Genomic DNA, 27,114 nt, shown 5'->3' with positions numbered 1-27,114 from the left:
GGCACGGAACTCTGCTTTACACCAACACGTGGTTATGGGCTCCAGAGGTCGAATCGGAGTGCCGGCAAAGGATCGGAATGCAGAGGGACAGATCGGATTGGAATCTGCTCTGCGCGTAAAAGTGATTGATGAGGTATGTACTACTGCTCCGGGCAGCCTGCCAGCTTCTAGTTAATGGCTTTATGGCTGGACTTTGAACTTTTAAAGCCGTTTTGCCGGGAACAGGCAAAAGGCTCCCAGGCTCAAGTTACTATGCTGGGGAAATCGAAAGTAACTTTTAAAAGCGCTTTTGGAATAAAGCAGCTGCAGCAGTGACGCAGCAAGATTTAAAGCAGCATATATAACGCTGAAGGCTAATGCCAGAGTCATGATGGCCCTTCAGGATGCTTGTGGGATTCCTAAGCTCAACAAGAAAAATTATGCGGACTGGGTTTTGTATGCAGAGGCAATTCTGCGGAAAGAGGGTTTGTTTGAGGTGATTACAGAAACCCCCCCAGCTCCAGTTACAGATGCATGGAAAGCTAAGGATTCCAAAGCACGGGGAACACTTACATTGATAGTATCCCCAGAAGAGCTCTGTCTATTGCGTGATAAGACCTCAGCCAGAGAAATTTGGGAATCTTTGAGAGAGGCTCACTTAAGGACAGAAGCTGGATCTACTATGTTTTACTTCAACAAGCTGCATAATATGGCTCTTGCTGAAGGTGGAGATGTGCGTTTACATCTGATGGAGATGCAAAATCTGAGACATGAGCTGCAACAGAGAGGACTCAACTTTCCAGAGGCTGTGTATTCTTTCATGATACTACAATCTTTGGGTTCAGGTTGGGAGTCTGTTGCAACCCAGATTGCTGTGCAGCCAACAGCTCAGCTGACAGTGGACTATGTTACTGCCGTGGTTTTAAATGAAGCAGATCGCCGGGGTGCTAGCTGCATGGGCAAGGGGGAGTCTTCACAGACGTCGTCCCATAGTGCAGTGGAACCACCAGATGGCGCCAAAGCTTTGAAGGCAGTGAAATGCTACTCATGTGGACGTCTAGGCCATATGAAGAGGGAATGCAGATATCCCAAGGCCAAGACAGAGCAGCGCAGCGAAAGCTCATCGCGTGGAAAAGGCCGAGGTAAAGGCAAAGGTCCGGTGTCTAGGACAACGCAGCACAAGGCTATGGTTTCACGCTTCACTCCAAAGGTTGCAGAGGTCCAGAAGACGTCTAGATCTTTCTTCGTTGTTGATTCGGCGGCGACCCACCACATGTGCAATGATAAAAGACTGTTTGTGTCTTTTACACCGCAGGAAGGTGCGATTCACCAGGCGGATGACCACACTATTCCCAGTAAAGGCTACGGAACTGTTGTTCTTCACAGTTTGGACTTATCGATACAGAATGTCCTTTACGTGCCAGACGCCAAACATAACTTGCTCAGCGTAGGACAGCTGATTGAGCGGAACATTGACGTGTCCTTCAAGAACAAGAAGTGCATCATCACAAAGAAAAATGACTATGAATTGCATGCTGAATATGTTGATCGTTTGTTTGTTTTGTATTATGATGATGTTGTGCAGGATGACACTTGTTGCATTGCAGGTTCTAACAAAAGTTTGCATGCAGGATGTATTCATGATTTTCATCGAAAATTTGGTCATTTGCATTTTGAGGCAGTATCTAAAATGCCTGCCTTGGTTGAAGGTATGACTATTAAACCCTGCAAGTACCACATGAAGTGCAAAGCATGCGCAGCAAACAAGGTGAAAATGGCTGCGAAAGGTAAGGTGTCTAGTAGGCAAGCTACGGAACCATACCAGGTTGTTCATGCTGATTTGGTTGGACCACTATCGCCCTCTTTGGGTGGAAATAGGTACTTCATGGTTCTCATTGACGCATTTTCTAGATATATTTTTGTGTACAATCTCAAGCAGAAATCAGAGGCTTTTCCTAGGTTCAAGGAATTCTGTGCTTGGTTGGAAAATGTGCATGGTAAGAAGATAAAGACTCTTTTCAGTGATCGCGGGGGAGAATTCACTTCTCAGCAGTTTGAAGCTTTTCTGACTGAGAAAGGAATTCAACACGATTTGTCTAGTCCTCGCTCGCCATGGCAGAATGGACTTGCGGAACGGGCAAATCAGACATTGCTTCAAGGGTTAAAAACCTTGCTGCATGATGCCAATCTTCCAGAGAGTTATTGGGCCGAATCTCTCTCGTGTTTTGTTTACAGTTACAATCGCAGGTTATCTTCAGCGATTGGTTGTACCCCCTATGAGAAGATGTTTGGCAAGAAGCCATACATCAAACACATGAAAATTTTTGGTTCTGACATGTGGGTTCATTCACCACAAAACTCCAAGTTAGACAAGCGTGGATTGCATGGTATCTTTCTAGGTTATCAGAAAGGGTCTTACAGAATAATGATGACTGACTCTAAGACAATTAAGCTCACGAGAAGTGTTGAGTACAATGCAAAGTGGGGGGAGAATGTGGGAATTTTCCAATGTTATCCTGATGACAGTGATGAGACTGAGGATAGTCAAAAGCAACCACAACAACCCACACCCACTGATGAAGGTTCTGAGTCTGAATCTGAAACTGAATCGGGTGATTCAGAGGATTTCAAGAGTGCGAAAGCCTCTATGCGACCCTCTGAAAGCTCTGATCAAGAATTGGAGGAACCATTGTTCACAATAGGTCGTTTTTCTCCTAAGAAGGAAGAGGAGAGTGTTGAAGACTTAAGGCTAATTCGTAGGTCACAGAGAGCCACAAAAGGCAGACCTCCAAAGAGATTTGCTGATGAGTTTGCTACGATAGCAGTAACAGCTGTTAAAAGCTCCAAGAAGGTATTTGAACCTTCAAGTTTCCAAGAAATCCAGGGTTTGGATTCAAAGGAAGCTGAGCCATGGTTAAATGCCATGAAGGCTGAGCTTGATTCCTTAGAAAGGAACAAAACATGGGAGCTAGTTCCAGTAGTTCCAGGAATGAAACTGCTTGGAAGCAAATGGGTCTTCAAAGCGAAGACAGATCAAAATGGCAAGATAGTCAGACACAAAGCCAGATTGGTAGCCAGAGGTTTTGCACAGGTGCCAGGTGAAGACTATCACGAGACCTACTCACCCACAGTGAGGTATGAAAGCATTAGGCTTATGCTCAAGCTAGCTGCAGAGCAAAATCTACACATTAGTCACCATGATATTAATACAGCTTTTCTGTACGGATCTCTAGATGAATCACTTTATATGCTTCCACCTGATGGCGTACAGGTAAAACAGGGATTTGTTTGTGCTCTGAAGAAATCCCTTTATGGTCTCAAACAAAGTGCACGGTGTTGGCACACAAAACTCACTGAAGTATTGTTTTCTCTAGGTTTTAAGCAAGGGAAAGCTGATCCATGTGTATTTGTCAAAGAGGAGGGGCAAAAGAAACTGTACTGTTTGTTTTATGTTGATGATTTATTATTCTTTTGGAAAGATGTCGCAATGTACAATAACGCCCTAGCTCAACTGAAAGAGCACTTTGACATGAAAGATCTTGGTGAGGTAAACAACTACCTATCTCTAGAAATAGAGAGAGATCAAGATGGTAACATTCTAGTACACCAGTCACGGAAAATTGCTGATGTGTTAAGCAAACTAAACCTGATGGATGCTAACCCTGTAGACACACCGATGACAACAGATTATCAGGTAGATGACACTGAAGAAGCATTTTCTGACACTACACTATACAGAAGTGTGCTAGGCAAGCTAAACTTCATTGCCAGATGTTCAAGACCAGACATTGCTGTTAGCTGTAATTTGCTAAGCAGACAAGTCAACAATCCTAGTGTCAAGGATTGGAAAGCTCTGAAACGCATAGCGCGGTATTTGAAAGGCACTATGCATTACAGACTGAGATTTAACAATCAGAAGTCTGGTGGTCTTGAAATATTTGCAGATGCAAGTTTTGGAAGTGACACTACAGACAGGAAAAGTACGTCTGGAGTTTGCTACATGTACAATCAAGGTCTGTTTGATTGGTCATGCAAGAAGCAAACAACAGTTAGCTTAAGTACTTGTGAAGCTGAACTGAATGCACTGTCTTATTCACTAAAGGATTGTGAATGGTTGATACAATTGTGCAAAGATATGAAAATTCCTGTCAAATGTCCAATCCAGGTTTACCAGGACAACAAAGCATGTTTGGCTTTGCTGAAGTCTGAAGGTTGTAAGCAAAGCACGAAGCACTTGCAATTAAAGTTGCAGCATGCTAGGGAATGTATTCAGAAGGGACTCGTAACGGTGTCCTATATGCCAGGTAATGAAATTCCTGCTGATGTATTGTCCAAAATTGTATCAAGGGATCAACACTGTACCTATGTGCAGAAGTTGGGTTTGTACTGATATTGTACGAACACGCTGCCCAGTGATGTTCACAGAAAGGGGGAGGATGTTGGTTTCTGCTTTCCTTCACTGTGCAGCGAAAGGGCTTGTCACGAGACAGGTGTTTACATTCCACAGTCTGTACTGTTGGAGTTTCTCACGGGAAAGGGAGACTGGATGTGACGTACACTGGTTTCCTGTTTTTCACTGTGTGATTCTCTCCAAGCTGTCGAGGAGAGAGGATGCATTCTCTGCTCCGGCAGAGGCAAGATGTCTTTCTGTAATATATCAGCTTTGAACTGTAAATAAAGCAATATAGAGTATGTAGTACGTACTCCTCATCCTTCCGCTGGGCACGGAACTCTGCTTTACACCAACACCTGCCGGTCTTCCAATAATATTAATATTTGCATTGCCACCTTTCCCTTTGTTTCTAATACATTTGTGCTACAGGAAGATTTTGATCAAACACTACTTTTGTCCTACATGCGATTGTGACATCATGCTAGATCGAGCAGTATACTGTATTTCTTTAAAAGAAACATACTTTTTAAACATTGTGTAGTGTGTGTCAATGTTTTATTTTCCTTAATAAATGTTAATTTAGTCGTTTTTGCTTTGTTTTGTCTTGGCCATTTGAGGTCATTGCCTAACTCCTAAAGCATTTATAGACACTTGAAAACACACTACTCATGATATAATATAGACAGAAAGTAATGGTGCTGAAGGAGGACCACCTGGGATAACAAAAACAAACAAACAAACAAACAAACAAACAAACCAAGGAGGGATGTATAGGCCTATACCAGTGGTCATCCTGAGAGTTTTGGGGTTCCTACCTGCCTGGATGCAAATAAAAGGTGGCATCTATACTGATTTTGTTCTAGTGAAAAATGTAGCTAGCCTGTTTTTTTCTGAATTAAAAAGCTACCCGGAGGTGTTCTGAGAATGACAGGGATATTCTAAATAGTCTGGATCACACACAGCAGTCTCTGTAACTATGATGTGAATATAATTTTGGAACCATCTCCAGACAACTTTGAAACTATTTGTACTGTCCTTCAAGCCACAGTCTCATTTCTGGGAAAATGAAAAATGTTCCCTTCCTGATCAAGAGGCTCATCATGTGTTGAAGCTATTACAACAGTGTTGATTTATTATTAGCAACAGAAAGCAAAGTAATGACTTTCACTTTCCTAAGGTATTCCTGAAATAGAGCCAAGCTGTGAATCATTTTCCTTTTTTCTCATGATAAGATTAAGCTCAGGTGCATCAATGAAACATTTCCATTTTTAAAAATAAAAATAATATTTTTCAAATTACATTACGTACATTTGAGAAAACAACTAAGAGCTTCCATTTTTAAGATTGCAAGCAGAGATAGGATAGTAAAAACTGAAAACTAATGTTTTAAGACTATACTTGTAAGCATAATTATTCATGAGTATACCCACTTCTGAGTAAAATTCTGTAGGCTGTTCGGGTACGAGTATGCTTTCATAACACGTTAAACTTGGTATCTGAAGAAGTGTGCATGCACACGAAAGCTCATACCAAGAACTAACTTAGTTTGTCTTTAAGGTGCTACTGGAAGGAATTTTTTTTGTTTTGACTATGGCAGACCAACACGGCTACCTATCTGTAAGTTAAACTAATGTCATTACTAAGCAGTCAGGTGCATAGTAATTTTTAATAGGTGTGTAGAAGAGCAAAATTCAGCAAGTGTTGAAACTTGCTGCTGAAATTCCCTCTTCGGCACAACTAGAAAAAGTACAGCAGCCCTGGGCTCTTTCATCTTGCCCCCTAGTAGTCTCACTGAATTTAGTAACCAGTGTAATGATTACTGACAATGCAGTTCTATGCATGTTTACTTGGAACTAAGTTCCATTGTGTTTGTTAGGGCTTACTCCAAAGTAAGGAAGTTTACAAATGTGCTGTTAGAACTTAAGATTTATTTATTTTTTCGTTGGATCACCAGGTTGATGGCTCTGGGATAACTCAGTTGGAAGAGCATAAGCATCTTAATTTCAGGGTCAGGGTCATTTTGAATCAAGGTGGTGGACCGAAACATGACTTCAGCATTATTCTAAACAAGAAATAATTTTACATTGAAAGACTCATTGGGAAAAGTCTTTGGCATACAATTTCATATGGTCTGTGGCTTGGTGAAATGTTTGGAGCAAAGCTAATGGCTTTGAGATGAAATAATATCTAGTGTGGGCGTAAAACACAGGTGCTGTCGTGAAAAACCTTTTTTTAGCATCTCCATGCTTTTGAGATGCTTGATCAAGTTGTATCTCAAGTAATCCATCTGACCTTTTAGAATCATTTGCCTTCAAAGTACTTTGGAGAGTATAATCTGGGTGTATAACTGGAGCGTCCAACGTATTAGGTATTTTGGCATACCATCATGGGCTAGTGATCTCCCAGCAACATTGGAAAAATGTCCCTCTAGTGCTGGCATAATACCATGCTCTGTGACAACCCCTCTTGCATAAGATCAACATGGTTCATTCTGAGCACTTGACTGGTGGCCCAGCAAATTATAGGCTTGTGGTGTTGGCATAGCTGATGAAGGGACAAATGTTGCATTGTGGGAAGGAAGCGTGCTGTGTGGTCACTTCACTGATAATGTATAAATTGTTTTGCAGACCCATATAAGGATCAGTTAGTCTGATGGATACCATTGGAAGGATAAGACATCAGCTGCATTGAATGGGACATTATGCCCTTTGGGGAAATGAATTATGTGTCATTAAGTTTTGATATCTGCCATGGCCATTTGTTTATTTACTTGTTTACTTGGCTTATTTACAAATCCACGATAAGCCACGATTGTTCAATCAAAAGGAAATAACATAGCTTTTCTAATTCTAAAAGAGCATTCAGGAGTGTGTAATCAATATTGCCATGGAGAGCATCATACTGTGCTTTCTCCTTACCTGAAAAAACTTTGAAGGGCATGAAGGCAGCGCAGAATAAGCTGACTCCAGCTTTTGAAACTTGAAAATACTTAAGTGAGCAGAACATAGCCATGCTACAATATTTATAAAAAGAGCATACAAATTTAACATAGGTTGATTCATAACCAAAATTTTGTTGCACTCATCTTGTCCCTTAAATTGCAAACACTTAATAATAGCCAACACTGTATTGTATGATGGAGGCAGTAACTGTATGCAGAAGCTCAGATACAAGCCTTGGTAGGATAGGAAAGGAAGTAAATGGACCACCAGAGCCAGTCTACAGGAGTACCAGTGTGGAATAAGTGTCCTTTGAAGCAAGCATGTGAAGCAATAAATGTATCTGGAGAGGGACTAGCCTGAGCAGTAGGCAAACAGGTGGGTGGACAAACAAATAGGGAATCTGATTGGTCAAGAGCAGGGGTCAGCAAATTTTTTCAGCAGGGGGCCGGTCCACTGTCCCTTAGACCTTGTGGGGGCCCCGGACTATATTTTGGAAAAATAAAATGAACGAATTCCTATGCCCCACAAATAACCCAGAGATGCATTTTAAATAAAAGCACACATTCTACTCATGTAAAAACACCAGACAGGCCCCACAAATAACCCAGAGATGCATTTTAAATAAAAGGACACAGTCTACTAATGTAAAAACACACTGATTCCCTGACCATCCATGGGCTGGATTTAGAAGGCGATTGGGCTGGATCTGGCCCCTGGGCCTTAGTTTGCCTACCCATGGTCAAGAGAATAGACGTTAAGCAGGAAAAAGAAGAGGCAGGCTGACTGGTAGAGGTCCCGAGAGCAAAGCTTGACTCTTGCTAGTTTGCTCACCATTCTGTGTGTTTTATTTAATTCGTTCAATAAAAAATGGAATGTGTCTTGCTACCAATTCATGAATTATAATGCTTTCAGCTATTATAACATTTTAATGAAAACAACACAACAGGGTTCAGCCAAAGGCAAGGATGGATAAGATGGCCTTGCAGCAGAGAAGTAATTTTGGTTCATCATTGGGATATTTCTAAATGAGTTTAAGAAAAAATATTTTACAGTGTGGATCCTCAAAGCATAGTCATTCTTTCTTTATTACAGGTCAACTCATTCCACTGACAGTGATGCAGCTGCTTAGAAATGCAGATAGCTAGCAAGCAACATTTGTTGCAAAATAATTAGGCAACAGTAGTTGCAGAAGCCGGTTTTTCTGCACTTGTTCATTATTCCTTGTGACTCCTTACTGTGCCAAATGTTTTACAGATCTTATCTCAATCATCTTCACAACAGCCTGGGTGGTAAGCTAGTGTTTTTATTTCACAGTTAGAATTTGTAGGACACTGAGCTATGTTGTGCAAAACTACAGACAGTCACCAACAACTAAGTTTCTGCCTGATTGAGTCAATCTTTACATTATGTACTGATTCTAAAACCTTGCTAAAAGAGGATGTCTGCACCACATCACGTTCATATGATTTGCTTTCATATCTTTCCTGTCTTGTCCTCTGTTACCCATCACTCCGCATCTGGTTACTTCCTACCAAAGATAGCAGCATCCCATTAACCTTGACTTGATAGCCCCCCATATTAGTCTGGAAAACTTCTTTTAAACTTTATAGACATGTCATGTTCCTGATTCTGACTGTTAACCCCCTTGAAAATAAATAAGATGATCATTCCTTGGATAGTTCAGTTGGTAGAGCATGAGACTCTTAAATTTAGAGTTGTGGGTTTGTGCTGCATGTTGGGCAGAAAATCCTTGCATTGCAGGGGGTTGGACCAGATGACTCTTCCAACTCTACAATTCTATGATTACTTCTATGAATCAATATATATTCACGTATGGAACATTTTAGGGAAGCTTTTAATGTTTAATAGACTATTGCATTTTAATATTCTGTTGGAAGCCACCCAGAGTGGCTGGGGAAACCCTGCCAGATGGGTGGGTATAAATAATAAATTATTATTATTATTATTAAAAATAATGAATACCAGATTTTCCTGGTTTGGATATGTTGTGTGTTTGACCCTGGCCAACTCTGCACAGCTCTGCAGGGACGTAGCTAGCTGCTCCAGCATGCGGATGTGCTTGCGTTTCTTATATATTGCTTTTCTCCTTCTGTGCTGGTTCTACAGCACCTATATGCATAGTTCCATTAGAACAGGCATAGGCAAACTTGGCCCTCCAGATGTTTTTGGCCTACAACTCCCATGATCCCTAGCTAACAGGACCAGTGGTCAGGGATGATGGGAATTTTAGTCCCAAAACATCTGGAGGGCCGGAGTTTGCCTATGCCTGCATTAGAATGCAAGTAGTTCTGTTTGTCTTTACTTTCATCCTACTATGTGCCTTATACTAACTTTAAGTTTTCTGTCCCCCTACTCTAAGAATGGGGGCCAAGTCTGTCCCTATTTACAGCTGCTTCCTTGCACTCCCCTTCCATCTCATGTTGACTTGTCACCACCCTCTTTGGATCTAGTTAGTCACATCGCTGTGGTGGACTCAAGTGGTTGGGGTCTACAGTGTGTCTGGAGTGGTGTTTGCTTGCATCACAGCCATGCCATACCTTGCTTCATCAAAGAGTTAAGCCTGTTCCATGTATGACCATCTACAGATGACCTGCAAGAGCTCATGAATCAAACATAGCCCTGAGTTCTGATGTGCGTTAATTTTCAATCAAGGTACTGCAGTCACACTTGTATACCTGAAATAAAACTCCTTACATGTTCCTTGAAGAAAAACACCTCCCTTTGCAAAACCAAAAACTTACTGTTTAATCAAGAAGATACTAATAGAAGTGAAATACGGATGAATTAGCTTATGAAAGGACTTTAAGCAGTGTTGGATTTCTTGGCAGAAAACCCTGTGTCACACAATACATGCATCCAAGTGTTTTATCTCAGTGTTATCTGCTTGTGACCCCTTTTTTGGTGCCCAGTTAAAGAAAAACAGTTGGCATCAGCTGGCTCGCCAGCTGCGCATAACTATGGAAAAGCAACAAAGAAGATTACAAATGGCCTTGTGGTCAGTATTGGAACCTTAAACAAATTATACAACCCACCATTCTTGGCCCTCTTATTCTTGTTAACAGAAGGGTTTGGTGTGCTTTTTTAAATCATGGGAGACTGATTTATTTGTCTTACGTTTCTGGAACTGTTATACTTTTCTGGAACCCTGACTTCAGAGAGAAAAATCCCAGCAGGATCAGTACATTTCATTATTATTCTTTTAAACAGCCTGAGGAACATGCAGTAGTAGTAGTAGTAGTAGTGGTGGTGGTGGTGGTGGTGGTGGTGATGATAATAATAATAATAATAATAATAATAATAATAATAATAATATATTATTTATTTATACCCTGCCAATCTGTCTGGGTTTCCCCAGCCACTCTGGGTGGCTCCCAACAGATTATTATTATTATTATTATTAATGATGCGACAAAACATCAAACATTAAAAACTTCCCTAAACAGGGCTGCCTTCAGATGTTATGATGGAGTTGGAAGGGACCCTGCAATTCAGGAATCTCAACTAAAGCATCCATGACAGATGGCCATCCAACCTCTGCTTAAGGAAAGTCCACCACCTTCCAAGGGAATCTGTTCCACTGTTGAACAGCTCTTGCCGTCAGAAAGTTATTCCTGATGCTTAATTGGAATCTTCTTTGTGTAAAAATGCAGTGGAGGGTGGTCTGTGTGAATATGAAGGGTCTTGGCTGCTCATTTTCCTTTACAGCTTACCACCTGATTGGTTTAGTTGCACTTTTCTGAACCCTTTCCAGCTCTACAATATCCCTTTTCAGCTGCAGTGACTGGCCTTGGAACCGTCACTGCCTGTCAGCCTGACCTGCTTCACAAGATTGCTTTGAACATAAGGAGGAAATATAGGCCACCCTTGTAGTTATAAGAGGAGGTTGCTTTAGGCAACTGGTAGGACAGGTATTGCCAGTTACCTGGAAGCAATAGAGGAGCTGAGGGAAAAGAGCATTCAACACCCTGGGTGGACCATGCTGGAGGCTAGTATAATAAAAGTTATAGCACTGCCTGACAAAGCACCCACAATACTTGCCTGAAACAAATCCAGGGGCCTTGGTGACAACGGACACCTCCCAAAAGTTGCCCAGTCTTGCTTTGTTTAAGCCCTGCTCTTAATTCCCAGGGCTTCAGTTCATTATTTTGGGGATGGGTAATAAACCTTCATGCCAAGGTGACAGAGGTGAGCTCATTGTCAACTGTGTATCCTCTCTTTTGCTTTGATTTACACACCACTTTAAAAGCTGGAAGCTATTGACTGTTTCAAGAGCACCACTTGACCCATTTTCCCTATTTGATTTTAGTGAAAGAGCCCCAGACAAAGTCCCCTATGCCCCCCCCCCCATGCCACACCGATACAAGCTAAGCTTGTTTGAAGTGGTACCAGCATGCTCTATCTCAGGGGAACCTTTGGTCCTTCATATGTTATATGACTATAATTTCCATCAGCACCAGCCAGCACAGCCAATGGTCAAGGATGAGGCAGCTGTAATCCATTAACACCTATAGGGCCACAGTTTCCTCACCCCTTCTCTTTAACATCAAGCTACTACAAAAGCATGTGAACAGGTGTTTACATAGAACCCTTCAGCTTGTTCTCCATGTCCCTTTGGTCTATCATAAACTGGCTGCTCTGCTATGTATTCAGATTTTTACCCTTCTGCTACAGTGCAAAAGTTTGAAGATGGAGTCAGGCCACCCAATGATAACCAACTCACGGTGTCAAGCTCATTGCAGAGAAAGGTTCCCCACACACTACAACCCCAGTTATTGACTACGTTATGTTGAAAAGCTGTCTAGTGGAAAGCTTAAAAAAGAAATGAGATGCTGAGTTAGGAGATGCTGAGCCCTATAGTGTGTGTGTGTGTGTGTGTGTGTGTGTGTGTGTCAACTGGAGTTGTCCTTCTGTGAGTTCAAGCTTAGGTTTGATAACTGCAGTGGTTAAGTGAATAAAAATAATATGTGCCTTCCTGTGAAAGTTAGTAGGAATGGTTGAAATGAAATCATCAATGCGTGGGGACTGGTGATGAAATGTGGATTGGACCCAGTGTTCATGGTGCATTCAGGTACATACCCAACACACACAGAAAACTGGAGGGCACAGCAGACCTAATGAGTCCTGTAGGCAACAGACTTTGCTCCAGGAGTTAATATCTAGCTCAAACGCTTGAAATTTCCCCTTACCCAAGTCAGGAAACCTCTTGATCAATATCAACAATTTTGTGCTATTTCCTCAGGCTGGTGAATGGAGGTTTGTCGGTTGTCATTCTCCTAATGCAATTTGCCCGTCCTTCCTTTAGCTGTTAGCGTTCTGTGTGCAAATAGCAAAATGTTAACTCATCAAAATGTTAATTCATTCCAAAGGTGTTCTCTGCATCAGTGATCAGGATGACTAAGATTTGTAAAGGGCATCAAATCTTTGCTGTGCTTTTAATGTTACTTGGGAGCAGCAGCGGCACACCCTGCCTGACATGGCCACACCTCCCCAGAGCTGAGCAGCTCGCCAAGGGAAAGGGAAAGAGCCAGAGGGAGAGCAGCCACTCCAAAGGACTAGCTGTTCTGTTCTGTTCTTGAGGAAACTATAGCTTTTCTGGGCTGCGGAGACGTTTCATCTGGAGAATACAAATGGAGTTACAAATACATCAGAGCTCTGAAAATGGTCAAGGTCCGTCCCGATTGAGCCTGCCCTGCTATGTAAATTGTCTCACAATACGGTATAGTTTAAACAGCGTACAGGATGTTATTCTTGATTTATTCAAACAGGAAACAAATTAGGGAAGTTTTGTTGGACTAAACTAGGTGTGTGTCTCATATGGGTTGTTACATTCTTAACAGGAGTACTCTGTTTCTCTGTGCAAGTACATACTGTTCTTGTTTTGAAATGGTAGATCTGGTTTGCATTAAAGACTTAGCAGAAAGGAAAGCACTTTTTGTAGGTATAGTAACTGTTAAGTAACTCCCCTTGTCCTCTGCAATAGACATGTCTGATCTGCATGTCTTGGGATGATTGATCAAGTACCGTAGCTTGAACATTATTAGGATTGAACTGACTGCTGCTGTTGAAAGAACAGGCAAGTTTTCAACATATGCAGTAGTTAAAATTGGGTTATTTAGAGCTCAATTTATATATGGAGCAAGGTTTACTGACTGTCTTTGAAAATGGACTGAAATACAGTAATCCCTTCATCAAATCTTATACCAAATGAAAACATTATTTACCCTTGGTGTTAACTAGCAGTGAGTTGCAGTCTGCATTTTGACCAGCAAACTTTTTTTATTTATTCAGCCAATTATTCTGCAAATTAAGCCATGTTAGAAACTCTAGTTCTGAGGCATGCTTTTTAAAGATATTGTAAGAGTTTCCCTTTAGGAGAAGCATGGATAGATAAGAGATGGAATGGCTATGGCAAGGGTTCACCACATGAATAATTTGTGCATAATTTCTTCATACCACCACCACCCCCTGTTCAGATTTGTAAGATTGTATGATGGTAGCTGGGCAGGTTTCAAGTTGATGAACAGGTGTGCCTAACATGATCATGTTTCCCTTTTGGCTCAGATATTGTAAGCTTTATTTGTTCAGGCATAGTGCAGAATGTATGCATGTCTCTGCTTATTAGAGAAGTACCTACCACATTCCCATTACAAGTGCCAGAGTTTGTAAAGTGTATTTGCTGATTTGTTGTACAATCTAGGTATCTTTGCCAAGGTCTGAACGGCACACATAATATCATTTGAATGGAAAGTTCATTCTTCAAACAGAACTAGCCAAACCAGTACTGTATGGTGGTTGATCACTTGGGAAGAATTCATTGTAGTGCTAAGGAGATTGTTGCATCAGCACAAGCATTTCAGTTTGCCAGATGGAAGAATCTACCCTCTCCTCACCCTGGGTGCTGTTCTGGGGGCTTCCAGAGCCATTTTGGGAGTGGGGCAAACAGGGAGAGGAGGGGGATTACAAAGCCCCACTACTGTAGTGGAAGACCTTGCTTGCAGAGCTTATAGCCCGGGCTGCTGCAATAAACAGCTGTGCAAGCCTTTGGGAGGCAGAGATGTGAGAAGGCATCAGAGGAGGGAGGGAAGGAAAGAGGGACAGAGGCCAGTGTTGCCCTGACCATCATTCAAGGCACCCCAGGGTACCACGACACACTAGCTGAAAACCACTGATCTAGAGGCAAATTTGTTATGCTGTACTCTTCTCACTCCTGTTTTCCTCTTGTGATGCTTTCTAATCCAGATGTATGAGTTGCAGTGCAATCCTATGTCTGCTCAGAAATAAATCTAATACAGCTCAATGACACTTAGTCCTAGGTAGCAGGGCACAGGTGTGTATTCTCAGTGTGACAGAGCAGGCAGGTTGTTACAATGAAGTTCCAAAAATGCCTGATAACTATAGTTATGGAGTCCAGAATCTGGTTGCTTTCAGCATTCAAGAGTTTTCTTTTGCATTGCACCTAGAGTTTGCTTAAAATATGGGTACGAAAGTCAAGTGTCAGGTCAGGCCTGTCATTTGCTTAGTTTTTGTAGCTATGATGGTGATTTCTCATTTCAGGGAGCTGTACTACAAAAGTGTAGTGTTCCTGTGAGATTATCTCAGGAGGAATCTAGAATCATTTCATGTTTTCAGAGGAATTACTATGTATTGATATTTCTGACTTGAAAGCTTATTACATCCTTTGCCCACCTGGTGCTTTCCAGCTGTTTTGGACTACAGTTGTCAGTGGCAGGGGATGATGGGAACTGTAGTGTAAAACAGCTGGAGGGCACCAGGTTGGTGAAGGCTGGCTTAATGGGAAAACTCAACTTGGCCTGGCTATATATACTATATATCGGCTATCTGGACCAATTCATGCAACAACAAAATTCCTTGGACGTAAGCAGTTTCCTACAACTTCTTATTGAAATATTACTAGGGAAGGATGAATTATAGACTGGTGGTTGAGCACATGTATTGCATGCAGAAGACCCCAGGTTCAATCCCTGGTCACTTTAGTAAAAGGATCAGGTAGTGGGTGTTGGGGAAAGACCTCTGCTTCAGACCCTGGAAGCCGACATTGTCAGAAAATGCAAAGGTGGATTAGGCAGGCAGCTGGATTTGTATAAGACAGCTTTGTATATTTCCTGAGGAGATCCCACAACTCCCTTGGATAAACTGCTTTTCTTTCAGCTGAAACCTGCTTTGCTCCAACTTGTCCTCTTGAAATATGAAGCTCTGAGAAACAGTTGTTTCTTCCCACAAAAAAGGGAAAGTTTCATAATGTGATGTATTTATTAATATGAGACACTGGATAGTGATGGATTTAAGTTTTTGAGTTTAGGTCTTTAAAAAAATAATTCTTATTGCACTGGGAGGAATACACTCGGTGGGACGTAATTAAAGTGTAGGCAAAAATAACCACATTTTTCACTTGGTAACGCATAGGTACAGTGCTACCAGTTTGATTGTTTACTGAAAATATTGGTACTTTCAAATGAATGAATGAATGTGGAGCTGCAGTATAAATGGTTCTGGTGTGAATTGTCTTTTTGAACAGTTTGAAGGTGTGGCATTTTCCAGTAGTTTAACAAGGTAATTGTTTTGCAGATGAAGTAATATAGGGTGTGCTTTTAGACCTAAAGCATGCAAAGACATGTGTTCTGAAACCACTCTGCTAAAATATACCAGCTAACCACCAGCTCCCGGATCAGCTTCTGGGCACCAATAGCAAGCAGGTGATTTAACACTCTGCCTAGCAGCTAGGAATTGGATTGACCATATGCTAAATTAAAAAGAGAGCCTGCCATATAACGTGGATTATTGTGCAGTAGATTTACATCTGCATATGCAGGGAAAGTAGTACGATTCCTTCTCTGTGCAGCATCTCTAATGACAGAAAAAGGGCATGTATATAATGCAATTATTTTCTTCTTTCAGTTCACTGAGTTGGGGATCGAGAAACAGATGTATTCCCTTTCATGTATTGTTTTTCTTCAGTAACAAGACAGTTTGACAATTTCATTTCCAGACACTTGAGGCAGTGAAAGCATATGCAAAACCTTTCTTTTTGAGTGTGAAGTGTCAGTGTGAAGTGTTTGCTTTTGATGATTTCAGGGGAAGAAAAACAACAACCCTCAAATTATTTTGTGTGTCAGTTGGATGACTTAAGGGAGGTAGGGGGAATAATGCAAGTATTTGGCAGCAGCACAAAAAGGACAGCAAAAAGCAGTAAAGATGGACTTGCGGCTTGTTTGTAGTTAAAGAGAAATAAGTGGGTGTTGCCCAGCTAGTTCCAGAACAAAAATATACCCAGCATCTGCTAAGAGCATTAGAATTTTAGCTGATAATTCCTGGGTTAGTTTATGGGTTCCTGGGTTATGTTTTGGCTTTTTCCTCTGAAAATATCAGTGCAACTACAAGAGGCTCCCCAATTAGCTTTTCTTCTTGCATTTTTGGAATATAACTTAAAAGCAACTTTCGTGTTAATTGTGGACTTGTGTCATTCTTGGACAAATATCCTACTGAATTTGAAGAACTTGAAATTCCACAGCCTGAACAGGTGTGTCCCCCAGAATTATAATGGTGAATTAAAGGGTTTATTGATGCATATCTGTCTCCTGTGTATGATCACATAGGTCTCATTCAGATAAAACTAGGGCTTCATACTGCAGGAATGGGCCTTGGGCTCATGTACTTCCCCTCCTCCAGTGCAACTACAAAGATGGAATTTGGAAACTTTTGGTCTGGTTTCAGATTAAGCACAGCTGCTTGTGTTGTCTGAATCCAGAATCCTGAACTGTGATTATTGTTAACTGTGGTTTGTTGGATTTTTTTTTTTAAATTGGTTTGTTTCAATTAACCATAGTTAAAGAGTAGGGTGGTCAAGGATAAAAGAGGCACAACAGTAAGGGAATAGAGTAGTTTTTGCAGCAGCATACCCAAGGTATTGGTCACTATCACACCACGGGATATGATAGTATAGCCTTCAGGAACACTAGCAGGAACCTTTTTTCTGGGTCCATTGTATCATTGCTAGGTAATAGAGTTGGATTTTACACTGTGATACACAGCAGTGTGTAGGACTGGGCTGCCCGTATTGTACTGGGTCAAACTATTGCTTCATCTAGTCCACTATTTTATATTCTGACTGGAAGTTTCAGGCAGAGGTCTTTCAGACTTCTACTTCATCTGCTTCCTCTGATGCCAGGGATTGGACGTGGGACTTTCTACATGCAAAGCATGTACTCTCCCACTAAGAAACAGTCCTGCCCGCTCCAGAAGGTTATATTTTAGTCTTTCTCTTCACACAAAGCAGCATTCTCTTCATATTGGTGACATCAGCAGAATCAAAGCGGTGCACCCAGCTTCCTGTTATCCTGGGATACAACTTCCAAGCAAGGATTAACTTTTCTTGTACCTTGTAAAATTGAATGCACTACATAACTGGCTCCTGGTGACAAGCTGTCACCTTCTTTATGGTTCTATAGACTGAAAATTACGGTACTTGGTACACTAAAACTCAGCACCCTCACAAATAATGACTTCTTCGCTACTAAAGAATTACTTGAAAATATAAGGCTGTTTTTCCCTGGCAGGCCAAAAAGAAAAAGAAAAAGAAATACTAAAATATAACAGGTAATTAGGGTACTACCAGGTGCCAAAATAGATTTTTTTTGGGGGGGGGCACAATATCATTTACTATGATCATCTCTCAACAGGTAAATGTCCATGGGCAGGTTGTCGTCTGCTTTTAAAAATCATTCTCAGAATTGTGCATTCCCATCCTGTAATTACATGGTGTTGTGGTCTGGACAGATGTGCTTAATTATTGGAATACATAGATTGCGGGAGCTGGATGTGAATCAGATCTACATGTGTTTTAACTTCAGGATTTCTGTGTAGGTGTACCTCTATTTTGAACTCAAAGAAGACCAATCTAGACTGAATTATGAACAAAGTTCTCTGTGTTCCACATATGAGTTTCCACATTTCGTGAGTGGTTCAGATTTTACTAAAAATATTTATAGTTCTCATGGTTCTGGGGATTATATTTGAAGGAATCTTGGAAGTCCACAGCTAGTCTCATCAGTGATTCCAGTGGCCTGATGGAGAGAAACACGGGATAACCTGAAGTTGCAAGAGTACAGTGGTACCTCGGGTTAAGTACTTAATTCGTTCCGGAGGTCCGTTCTTAACCTGAAACTGTTCTTAACCTGAAGCACCACTTTAGCTAATGGGGCCTGCTGCTGCCGCCATGCCGCCGGAGCCCGATTTCTGTTCTTATCCTGAAGCAAAGTTCTTAACCTGAAGCATCATTTCTATGTTAGCAGAGTGTGTAACCTGAAGCGTATGTAACCTGAGGTACCACTGTAGTTGCTAAATACCATTGCTAAAAAAAATTAGTGAGAATGTATGAGCAACCTAAATGCTCCTGACAGCTTTAACAAGGCTGAAAGTTTAGTGAAACGTAAAAGACCAACTATTTCATTTAAATAACTTTGCTTCAATTAGCAAATCCTGCTTGCAGTGTTGCTAAAAGCTGGCCCTGAATAATATTTATCCGTGACTATAGAATCAAGATCCATGGTGATAGAGGAGAAGGTTGTCCATGCTAATAGTTAAATGGGTTTTTACTGAATCCAAATCTTGGTACAGCAAAATGTTGTTCAATGTAATTCGTGACCATTCAGTTTATGATTATGAATGTCAGCTGCCACAAGTTGTAGGAAGCCTGCTTCTACCTAGAATACTTTAGAATACTTTATCCTACTTCTTTTGTAGCCTGTTGGGCTGACATCCCAAGTGGGCTTTTTTCTGCTTAATTGTAACAGGTGGCAGCTTTACCTTTGGCCAATCGAGCAACGCAGCCTTTTCTTCCTGACTTGCTTTATATCTGTGCTTTGAACCATGACTCCTTGCAGTAGAGTTGGCATTTACTTGCACATTTCTTTCCTGTGACCTAAAAATGTAACTAGAAGAGTGCCTTACTGAAAAGACACTGCATTTTCATTTTGCTGGTAGATTTGCTACATTGCCTTTGCAGGACTTAGAGAGATTTGAACTCAAGCCAAGTCTAGTGATTTGACGCGCTGATTGTTGGAGTGGCATATCTAGCCTGTGTTGGCACTACAGAAATTGTGGAGTGGGGGATGTTCAATAAAGTACAAGTGGATTCCAGGCCAGCAAGTTTTATCTCACATGAAAAATGTTAATCTGCCCAGCCTCGTTTCCACTTGTAAAAACCACCTAGAACTACCCGTAGTCCTCTGCCAGCTCGGAGAAAGTTGATTTTTCTCAGAGCACAGACTGTCTCTCTCTTTTTGCCCTGCCCTCCAATAACACTGCCTATGTTTTGAATCCGAGGAGAAATTTAATTGCATTTGAAGGTGAACCAACCTAATTCAGACTTTGCGAAGCAATGCAAGATCTGATGCACAAGCAGCCTCCAAATTCACATGCCTTCAAATATTTCAGTGCAGTTCTCCAGCCAAATAATATCTACAAAAATGTGCATTCTGAGGTAAAATTGGTAGTATGCATACATTTATGAAAATAACATACAAAATGCATTATATTAGGAGAAATTGCTTTTCAAAAATGTATGAAGCAAAGTTGCTTATCTATACATGTGTGTGTGCGCGCACGCGCGCGCGAGCATGCATATGGAAAAAATAACATTATTTTCTGAAGAATTTTCCTGAAGATTGCAAGCTGATGTGGAAATATGGAGAACTGAATTTAAGATTGTAAAAATGAAAAAGTGGAAGAAACAGAAACAGATTTGCCCATCCCTTGTTCTGAAAACTCATTTTGAATTGAGTTGGTACAGTAAAACCTGCCATTTCACTTACTCCTGTGTATGTTTCTCATTTTGTGGTATCACTTTATGATCCACACACTAATTTTCAACACAAGTGAGGCAGCAATCGTTGATCCTGTAAACATTTGCAAGTAAGACCTGCTAATACTGTATCTGTATTATGTTCTGAGTATTCTGCCAGTGAATGGGAGATTAATTAGGCTAGAAGACTAAAGAAAATAGTTAAGCTATGATCATCAGTACTGATTAAAGTGAATAATTTAATCAGTACGGATTATCATAGCCAAACTGTTTCATATGCATATTTCAGTCTAGTCTGTTGTGGGAATGAAGTGGGGAGGATGGGAAAAGGTCTCTGTTACAGACTTATTTTTGGCCATAATATATATTTATATATCAGAGAGAGAGAGAGAGAGAGAGAGAGAGAGAGAGAGAGAGAGAGAGAGAGAGACATAATAGATAAGCTGATCAGATTGCTACATTAACAAAGTGTGACTCAGCTCTTTTGTTTCCCAGCATTGTGATGGAAAGCTGATTTTTATTGATCTCTTATGCTGAGAGCACTGTACAAGTGGGTTTGGTAGTGCACGTACACCCAGCAGGCAGTGCTAATGCAAGCTTTCAGACTTGATGCTGTGAGACAAGAGCTAGGCTGTCTGAATTAAGAGAGTTCTATGTTTTTGTGTTTGGGTGGAGAAAACTTCACTTGGTTATTTTTACAAGTCCTAGGGCTTGGTGGTTGTTGGCAGGGTGTGGAGGAAACATTAACAACTGCATGGTCAAAGCCACAAAATCAACCGGAGGAAATAGTGACCCACCCTGATCAAGAGGAAGGACCAGTTTTGCACTAGCTGAAGCTTACCCTCTATCACCATAGAGTGATACATTGCTCTAGCTTTGAGGTTTAAAAAGTCTTGGATGATCATCTCTAGATCAGAACTTTTTTGAAAAGGGCCTCAGGATTATCACCAAGAGCAGACAGTGAAAAGCAGTTCTGGATACTAATGCAATTCAAAGTCAAAGAGCACCTAATTTGTGAAGCTGAGCAACCAGCAGGTTGAACATCACATACAGTGGATGCCCACGTCCTTCTGGATATGGAGGGGCCTGCTGATCATTGCCTCGGGCTTGTCACTACAGTGGTACCTTGGGTTACATATGCTTCAGGTTACATATGCTTCAGGTTACAGACTCTGCTAACCCAGAAATAATACCTCGGGTTAAGAACTTTGCTTCAGGATGAGAACAGAAATCGAGCGGCGGCGGTGCGGCAGCAGCAGCAGCAGGAGGAGGCCCCATTAGCTAAAGTGGTGCTTCAGGTTAAGAACAGTTTCAGGTTAAGAACAGACCTCCAGAACGAATTAAGTACTTAACCCGAGGTACCACTGTATTAGACTTAAGTTTGGCAATCTGAAGCATGTACGGTAATTGGAATTTTCCTAAAGTGAGAAAAGTATCCTTTTTTGTTGCTGCTTGATAGCAACACTAGTAGCGACAGTAAGTAGTTTTCATGTCAATAAGGAAGCTCCTAAATGCACAACAACAGAAACAAACCAGAAATTCAAGCCCACATCTCATTAGCCACTTTGTTGAGCTCCTGGTTCATGGAAACTGCTCACTAAGGAGCTGCCCTATTATTCTTCATTCTAATCTCTCCTTTTCCATACAGTTGAAAAGGCCATGTCAAGTCAACCAGATGAATAGAGCTGAGCAGCATAAAAGTAATGACTTTAATTAGATATTTCCCCTTGCTTTTCTCCATTGAACCTTCACCACCTGAAAGGAGATTAGTCTCCCTTCCCCACCCATCAGGGGGATTTGAAAATGTCCCTGTGACCAAACTGATTAGTGAAGGAAAAGAAAAAAATCAGGCCTGGATTCTTACTATAGCTGTGTGCTTTCCCCCCTCTTCTTCCTCTAGTTTCTAAGGTCCAGCCAATTTTGTTTTAAAGAAACTAAATTACAGAGTAAAAAGCATGCAAGAAACATAGTTATTCTCACTTTTTAAAAAAGATAGTTGACTGGGAAGTTTACCTGTGTGTTGCATCAAAATGAATGGGGGTTCCACAAGAACACTGCTGTGTTCCCTTTCATTTAGGTCTTGTGCAAAAAATCCCACCTGGTGGATTGTGTACAGTGTCTTTAATGAAAAAATTCAATTGGATGCAGTTTGCTACTACTGTGGAATTAAAACTAGTCCCGAGATTTCCATGAAAACATGCTGGTTAGTCATATTCTAGCCACCAGAAATGACCCAAGTGAGTCTCCCATATCAATTGCCTCTTCAGTAGATATATTTGTGAGCACACAGAAAAGCGATTTTAAAAAAGGCTTTGTATTTGAGGCTGGGTTTCCATCTCCTTGTTTTGTGAAGTTTTTCAGTGCTCTGCAAATCAGAATTGAAATCTACATGGTCAAACTGTAACTTGTTCTAACTTGCAGACAAATTACACGTTTTGGATTGATTGTGTGTATTGACAAACTGTGGTTTGCAGCAAAGAAAGGGGGTGGGGCAGGATGTGCACAGGCAAGAAATAGGGTCCTGCTTAAAAGGCTATTCCTATCTCATCCTAGTGTGGTTTAAAGCTAAAGAGCCTTAAGGAGGCAGATCTCTAAGTTGCTCATCATCATTTAGCACCTGAATAGCATAACAGACAGGCATTTTACCACTATGGTGGGGTGCATTACTTCTCTTTAGTAACAATATATAAATTTGCATATATATTAGCATAAATAAATCAGCATTCTGATGTCTGCTGCCCCAGGCTCCTTTGGAAGGCTGGGATAGAAATAGAATAATAATAATAATAATGTGAAAGTGACTGCACTAGAAAGATTGTGTGAGCCTGAATCTGGTTCTTGTAAAACCAAATCATCTGCAGTTATTCTCTGTGTAAAAGAGAATGCACAGTATTTATTTGCACAAGTTGTCCAGCATGAGAGACTGGGACACTTAGCAAGAAACTGAGAGGAGCTTGTAAAAGCTTGTAAAAACATATTAGTCGAGTGCTCAGAAAAAATGCCCTGTTCGGGCATTGCACATTCAGTGAATGTGTGAGGATGGCAGGCTGGGGTCTTTCTCCTACACAAGGTTACTGAATGTCTGAATAGAGCCTCTGCACATGCAGCTGTACATATGGAGGTATTTCTGTTCATAGGAGTGAACACCCATTGGTGTTAAGCTTCCCACTAGTGTGAACAGAGCCTACACATACAGACACAGACACAGACACAGACACAGACACAGACACAGACACAGACACAGACACAGACACAGACACACACACTGTGACACACACACACACACACACACACACACACACACACACACACACAAAAATATGCAAAGGTTTTGTTCAGGCGTTCATTGAGCAGCCACTGGGGGAAGCAGCTGAACTTTCTGTTTCCATCTTGTACATTAATTGAATTTGCATTCTGAATGCCTAAACAGGGCTTCCCTGGGACTAAACTGTATTAAAATACCAATCATCTCTCAGCTGAATCAGGATTCTTGGAAGCCAGTCAGACATTAAACTCAGAGTGGAAGCTGCCTTATACCAAGACAAATTATTCATCGATCCAGCTTGCCTACTGTACCTGGCTGTAGTTTTCCAGGATTTCAGAGAGGGTCTTTCCCAACCTCACCTAGAAAGAAGCTAGGACTCCTCGCATGCAGATGAAGTGTTCAACCTAAGTGTGTAAGGCTCTTTCCCTTGCTTTCACAAGATGCTCAGACGTTTGGAGGAGTCAAGTTGGGAAGCCCCTGATGTGGCTAGTGCCAGTTAAGCACAGGATGTTATCCTCTTAGTAAAAGGACGTGCTTATGAAATGAGCTAAAAATTGGTATGCCTCAGCACTATCCATTTCACAGGCCACAAACTTAAATGAATGCAATGTATGTAAAGTCACAGCACATACTTTCCTTCCTCAAGTTTTGGGTGGTCTCGGCTGCCATTCTCCCACTGTGTTCCAAAGTGTCTTCCTTCATCACGTAGCCAAGGAGCAGTCAGGCAAAGTCTTTTAATCACTGTCTGTTTGAAAACAGCCCTATTGACAACCTTTTATATGTCTGAGAATACAAACAAGATTCTCCAGCTTGGTGCCAGGATGACATCAGATTAGATCACTGGCTGCCATAAAGCCCTTCCCAAATGCAGGGGCGAAGAGTAGCTCTCAATATGCTGCATTGCCTTTTCTTTGTTCTGGGATTTCTAAATGATCCTTGCAGCACAGCTAAGCCTTTCTTTCATAGCCAACACTGTCTTCTGATTTGATTAGTTCATCAGCAATACCTGTCTGCTGGTGATGTGCTATATATGATTGTGTTTCTCATTTGCAGCATGGAAATCAACTTTGCAGCCCTCTGCTAGGAGGCAGATTGATTATTTTGAACTCTGAAGATGGAGAATTAGAGCTCTGAATTGTACCTCAGACCCACTATGGGAGTTCTTGGCTGAACAGGGATTTCAAAACAGAGCAAAATATTCAGTCCAAATCCCAAACGTTATGGATCAAAACATTATCTTAGTGATTTTTCTAGGTTGAGTTCATAGCCCATTTTATGACAAGTGAGCACAAAGGCTGTTCCTTGTGGAATACTCTGCCAATTGAGATTCAGCAAGCGCCTTCTGTTTCAACTTCTAAACACCTGCTGTAAACTCTTCTGTCAGGCTTCATCAGGCTTATGCGAGCAATTATTTAGAATGCATATTTCCATGATAGGTAGCTGATCTCTAATTTTAAAATATTTTATATGATTCTTATTGTATGGTTTTATTATAACTGTTGTAAACCACTCTGATTTTTTTATGACTTGTGGTATATAAATATATTGATGATTGATAGATAGATGATAGATAGAACTGCTTTTTGAAAGGATGCAATATGCCATGCCATTGCTGCTTACCCTCTGAACTTATTGAACTTACTTGATCCCTGACATTTGCCTTGCAGCATCCTTCCTTTAAACAAATAAATAACTATCCATTTTCTGCTGTTGCATATCCATCTTGATTGATTGTAGTTTATCTGAGTAAAAGTGCTAAATGAATGGTAGTGCTCTGGAGTAAATCCCACTGAAATGTAGTCAGCAAATACAGTGGTACCTCGGGTTACATATGCTTCAGGTTATATACGCTTCAGGTTACAGACTCCGCTAACCCAGAAATAGTATCATAGAATCATAGAATCATAGAGTTGGAATAGACCACAAGGGCCATCGAGTCCAACCCCCTGCCAAGCAGGAAACACCATCAGAGCACTCCTGACATATGGTTGTCAAGCCTCTGCTTAAAGACCTCCAAAGAAGGAGACTCCACCACACTCCTTGGCAGCAAATTCCACTGTCAAACAGCTCTTACTGTCAGGAAGTTCTTCCTAATGTTTAGGTGGAATCTTCTTTCTTGTAGTTTGGATCTATTGCTCCGTGTCCGCTTCTCTGGAGCAGCAGAAAACAACCTTTCTCCCTCCTCTATATGACATCCTTTTATATATTTGAACATGGCTATCATATCACCCCTTAACCTCCTCTTCTCCAGGCTAAACATGCCCAGCTCCCTTAGCCGTTCCTCATATAAGGCATCGTTTCCAGGCCTTTGACCATTTTGGTTGCCCTCCTCTGGACACGTTCCAATTTGTCAGTGTCCTTCTTGAACTGTGGTGCCCAGAACTGGACACAGTACTCCAGGTGAGGTCTGACCAGAGCAGAATACAGTGGCACTATTACTTCCCTTGATCTAGATGCTATACTCCTATTGATGCAGCCCAGAATTGCATTGGCTTTTTCAGCTGCCGCGTCACACTGTTGGCTCATGTCAAGTTTGTGGTCAACCAAGACTCCTAGATCCTTTTCACATGTACTGCTCTCAAGCCAGGTGTCACCCATCTTGTATTTGTGCCTCTCATTTTTTTTAGTACCTAGGGTTAAGAACTTTGCTTCAGGATGAGAACAGAAATCGTGCTCTGGCGGTGCGGCAGCAGCAGGAGGCCCCATTAGCTAAAGTGGTGCTTCAGGTTAAGAACAGTTTCAGCTTAAGAACGGACCTCCAGAACAAATTAAGTACTTAACCCGAGGTACCACTGTACACAATTGCATTGTAAATGTTAGCTGAAGACTGCTTGATACCATTAAACACAAAGCTTCATTCAGAGGTTGTCATACTTGTTTGACTATGAGCCTACCTAGACCCTTTATCCTAGGTCCTCCTCCTGGTTCCCCCTTTGAAAGAGGATTGTGACTCCTGGCTTGTGGAATGCTTTCCCCAGTGAGGTTTTTCCTTAGCACTATCATTAATATCTTTCAGCACTGAGCACCTCTTCTTCCAGGCATTTGATGGATTATGATGATTTTGCTGTCTATTGAAAGTAAGTTTGGTTTGGTGGGGTTTTTTGTTTTGTTGCTGTTTTATTGCATTTGATTAATAGGTCACAGTAATGTTTTTATTGTAAGGCACTCATTGGTCCCCATTCCCCCAATTTTATGCCATGATCATAAAACTGTAGAGTTGGAATATATCCTGAGGATCATCTAGTCCAACCCTCTGCAATGCAGGAATATGCAGCTGGCCCTTACAGAGATCAAACCTGCAACCTTGACATTATAGAGCATGGTGCTGAGCTAAACTTTGTCAGACTCTTGGAGGCTCTTATGTGACAAATGACTGCTGGCTTGGGTTCCTTCAGGCAGAAGAGTGGGATATAAATTGAATAAATAATAATAAATTGAGATTATTATTTTTTAAAGTTAAAATGTGCATAAGGAGGAATTCTCTTGGAATTGTTTGTAAGAAGTCTGTGACTCTGCCGGGTAATGTTGTGGTGGCAGTTCTTAATATGCCTTGAGGAAGAGAAACACATTTTCTGGAGATAACTTGTATGTGTGGTGTTGAAGCCCTGATTTGGGGGCTCTAATATGCCTTAGGACCTCTTTTCAATGCAGAAAGGCAGTAGATAAATGTTTTAATAAAAACAGATTTTAAAAA

The 27,114-nt window shown here is 41.2% G+C and overlaps 1 protein-coding gene across 3 annotated transcripts in view; it reads left to right on the top strand.

Annotated features, from left to right (window-relative positions):
* ABLIM1 (actin binding LIM protein 1) overlaps positions 1-27,114 on the top strand; it is a 216,647-nt gene that overhangs the window by 43,043 nt on the left and 146,490 nt on the right. Inside the window, exon 1 of one of the 3 annotated variants that reach the window (XM_077930270.1) lies at positions 12,849-13,002. The exons of the other annotated variants lie outside the window; for them this stretch is intronic. Coding sequence (XP_077786396.1) covers positions 12,963-13,002 — 40 coding nt within the window. The 5' untranslated portion in view covers positions 12,849-12,962. Of the gene's footprint in view, positions 1-12,848; positions 13,003-27,114 lie in introns of those variants that run through there. 3 annotated transcript variants of the gene reach the window in all.

Source organism: Podarcis muralis, chromosome 6, assembly GCF_964188315.1.
Source record: "Podarcis muralis chromosome 6, rPodMur119.hap1.1, whole genome shotgun sequence".
Lineage (NCBI taxonomy): Eukaryota > Metazoa > Chordata > Lepidosauria > Squamata > Lacertidae > Podarcis > Podarcis muralis.
This window is presented reverse-complemented; position numbering and strand designations above follow the sequence as displayed.